Source organism: Dioscorea cayenensis, chromosome 15, assembly GCF_009730915.1.
Source record: "Dioscorea cayenensis subsp. rotundata cultivar TDr96_F1 chromosome 15, TDr96_F1_v2_PseudoChromosome.rev07_lg8_w22 25.fasta, whole genome shotgun sequence".
Lineage (NCBI taxonomy): Eukaryota > Viridiplantae > Streptophyta > Magnoliopsida > Dioscoreales > Dioscoreaceae > Dioscorea > Dioscorea cayenensis.
This window is the reverse complement of record NC_052485.1, coordinates 13,767,144-13,770,688: the sequence shown is the minus strand read 5'-3', so window position 1 is coordinate 13,770,688 and position 3,545 is coordinate 13,767,144. Positions and strand designations below refer to the sequence as shown.

Below are 3,545 nucleotides of genomic sequence, written 5' to 3'. Positions count from 1 at the left end.
CTAAAAAAGGCATTCACTTCAAATCATGTTCAGTTACTACATCCTAGGTTTGTTGCAGTCTTTACCCTTTCTTTTGTTGTTCTTCTTCTTTTTTTTCTTTGTTTTTGATAGTTTTGTTTTTTTATTGTTTTAGTTGGCATATAGTAGAATATGTTGGTTTTTATTTTCTTTTTTAATGAATTTAGTTTAATCATTTAAAAAAAAAATCATGTTGACTGTATCTCTTTCAAAAGAAAAAAACAAAAACAAAAACAAAAAAAAAATCCAAATGGAAGAATTTATTTCCTTACTTTTGTTTTTATTACAAGTAAAGAATTAAATAAATATGCCCACAAAATTTGATGTTATCACAAACAAGAGTTATTATTGTAAAAAAAAAGAGTCAACTATAAAAAATAATCTTGATTTTTTAAGGCTTACTCAGGCAATTCATTCATGATGATCGTTGTTGACGAATATATATATATATATATATATATATATATATTAACCTCATTTTATTTTATTTTAGATTATACAATTTCTTCTCATAACTAAAATTATATTATTTTTAATAAAATAAAATTATAATTTATCAATTTTTATCAAACTACACACACAATTAAAATGAAAAAGAAAACCATGTTCAATGATACCACTTCAAAAAAACCTTCCCAAAATGGGAAAATATTATACAACTCATCCTCTTTCACATAAATATATTTTTCCTCAATTTATATAATTCATACATATATTTTCTAATTTTTCATATATATATAAATATAAATATAAATATTATTATAAAGAAGGAGTTATCATGTTAAGCAGTGAAACTCTAATATTAACCAAACCCTTGAACACTCCTTCACTCTTCGTCTCCATCTCCGCCATCCACTCCTCCATCCTCTCCATCCTCTCCAGCTCCCTTCTCCTCCACTCCTCATCCTCCATCTCCTTCTTCTTCGCCGCCGGCGCCGCCGGCATAGACGCTAACCGCCACAATGACCTCACCGCTGATGAAGCTGACGACACTGAAGACACCCCCAATAGAACCGACTCCGATGCTGAGGCCACTACCAACATCGCATCCCTAACAACCCCGGCGAGCTCCGCATCGGCGAGATCGGCCGCGGATCGGGTGGTTTCTCTGATGGTTGATGCGAGACGGACTAGATCTTTCTCGGTTTTCTTCACGGATCGGAGGCTGGATGCGAGGCGTGGCTCATCGCGTCTCCGGATCGCGGTCTGGGCGGCGGATTGGTGGTCTCTGAGGGTGATGATCTCGGATCGGAAGGAGCCGAAGGCGTCGGCGAGGCGGAGGGAGTCGTCGAGAAGGTGATCGGTCCATGACGCGGATCTGGGGCGGCGGATGGAGTCTTGGGATTGGGGGAGGAGGAGGAGGTCGTGGAGGGAGGAGAGGAGGTGGTCGAGGAGGGAGAGGGTGGAGGAGATGGAGGTGGAGGAGTGGGGGTGGGAGAGAGAGGCGCGGAGAGCTTGGATCTCGTCACCGAGATGAGAGATCAGAGGGTTGGATGGGGAGGGTAGGCTGGTGGAGCGAACATGGCGAGATTTCTCCGATGAGCGGGGTTTTCCGGCGAGGGTTCCGGGGAGGGAGAGAGAGCGAGGGAATCCGGCCACCATGCTTGCTTGCTTGCTTGCGAGGTAAGCTTTCTTTCTTTGTTTTTCTCTATCTTTCTGGAAGTTTCTAATTTTCGCTTTGGTTTTGGTTTTGGTTTTGGTTGTGGTTTGGGGAGGGAGGAGGTGGGGGTTTATAAAGACGAAAGGAATGCGAATTTTTTATTTTATTTTAATTTATTTATTTTGAGGTTTTTAATTGATATAAATTTTTGAGGGGGAAAAAATTAGGAAAAATGGGGGAATACGTGGGGGTGGTGGGTTAGGGAACGAGATCCGTGAACAGCGACAGGTGTGTGCTTGTCTGGCCTTGGCCCTTGGGTTTGAGTTGTTTATTTTTTATTTTTTAATAATAAATTTTTAACCCTAATGTTGATTGAGAACTTGTCTTGAGGTGAGTGAGGTAGGTAGTGGAGCTGGACTGTCCAAGGTTGTCAGACCCGGCCCGAACAATGACCCGGCTAAGTCCAGGGGTCAGGGGTCAATGGATTCGACCGGGTCGAACCGAGATTGAACCGGGGTCAATAATTAAATATAAGAAATATTATAATAATTAATAATAAACAAATATAATATTAAATCTATAATTATATTATAAAAACCTACTTAAATTTGATATTTAAATTGATAAATGACCTTATATACAATAGAGTTTTCTAATTATGTCATTTATTTTTATATTTTTTTAAATATTTACAAATTTAATATATTAATATATAATTATCGAACTTCTCTCAATGTTATTTATTTATTTGTTTATTGGTTGATTTTGTTAAAATAAATAAGAAATTTAATTCACTAATTCTTATATCTCAATTGAGTTTTTTTATTTTTGTTTTAAATTTTTCTTATATTTTTTTATTTAATTAGAATACTTTTAATTTTTATATTTTTTTATAATAAAAATTACACTCATTTATTGTTTTATTTTCTTAATAAATTAAATTTTTAGAAAGTATTTACATAACACATTAATATATTTTATTTTTAAATGTTAATTTTTGTTGGGATGTTTATATATATATATATATATATATATATATATTGTAATTTTATTTATTGATTATAAATTATAAATTAATATTAATAAATATACACGATTTTTTGTGATTTTTTTAATGAGAAAAATAATAATAAATTATTAAATAATGTAAAAAAATTAAACATTAGTGACTCGATTGACTGCCGGGTCAACCGGTTCCCGGTTGAACCGCCCGGGTCACCGGGTTAACACCCGGTTTTTTAATACCCGGGTCAATGGGGTATACCCGAGCCGACCACATGGCCGGTTCCCGGTTTTTCCGGTTGAACCGGCCGGGGAGGTCCGGGTCTGACAACCTTGGGACTGCCTCAACACAGCTCACTTTAAATGTTATTTTTATTATTTAAATGAATTTCTAAAATAAATTGGGGTTTTCAGATTTATGTAAGTGTTATGTAACAATAGTCTAGCGGTAAGATATTAAAAAAAATATTTGTGGGATTAGTTTGTCTATATTATTAAAAAAATTATCTAGGTTTGTTTATATATATATATATATATATATATATATATATATTGAAAAAGTGGATAAACCACGTTCATTAAAAAGAAGAAAGAACAAAGCACAGGAGCACAACCCAAGAGCCAAGGCTCACAAAAAAAGCAGGCACCACCAGGAGTGGTAAGACCAAACAACAGAACAGAAAAGAAACACACCACAGAAAATCCCCTAAAGGAAAAGACCCTTAGGGGGAGAGAAATACAAATCTAAATCTCGGGCAGAGCAGAGGAACTCGACTGTGGTGCATCAGGCACCACCTCTCTGACGGAGAGAAACTCCAAACTCCTTTTGATCTTCAATGTCGGTTCTTCTAGCTTCGCTTTCTTCGCGGCAGGAGCTTATATATATATATATATATATATAATATATAAATTAAGTATTTTTTTT

General features: G+C 35.4%; 1 protein-coding gene across 1 annotated transcript; it reads right to left on the bottom strand.

Moving 5' to 3' along the window:
• Positions 1–622: 622 nt before the first annotated feature.
• LOC120277543 lies at positions 623–1,689 on the bottom strand. Its single transcript, XM_039284407.1, has one exon. The coding sequence runs from the start codon at positions 1,618–1,620 to the stop codon at positions 778–780; it is 843 nt and encodes a 280-aa protein (XP_039140341.1). The 5' UTR covers positions 1,621–1,689; the 3' UTR covers positions 623–777.
• Positions 1,690–3,545: the final 1,856 nt, after the last annotated feature.

Bases quoted from the DNA above. Each gene is read 5' to 3' on its own strand.
- LOC120277543 (XM_039284407.1), bottom strand. From the start codon at position 1,620: ATGGTGGCCGGATTCCCTCGCTCTCTCTCCCTCCCCGGAACCCTCGCC.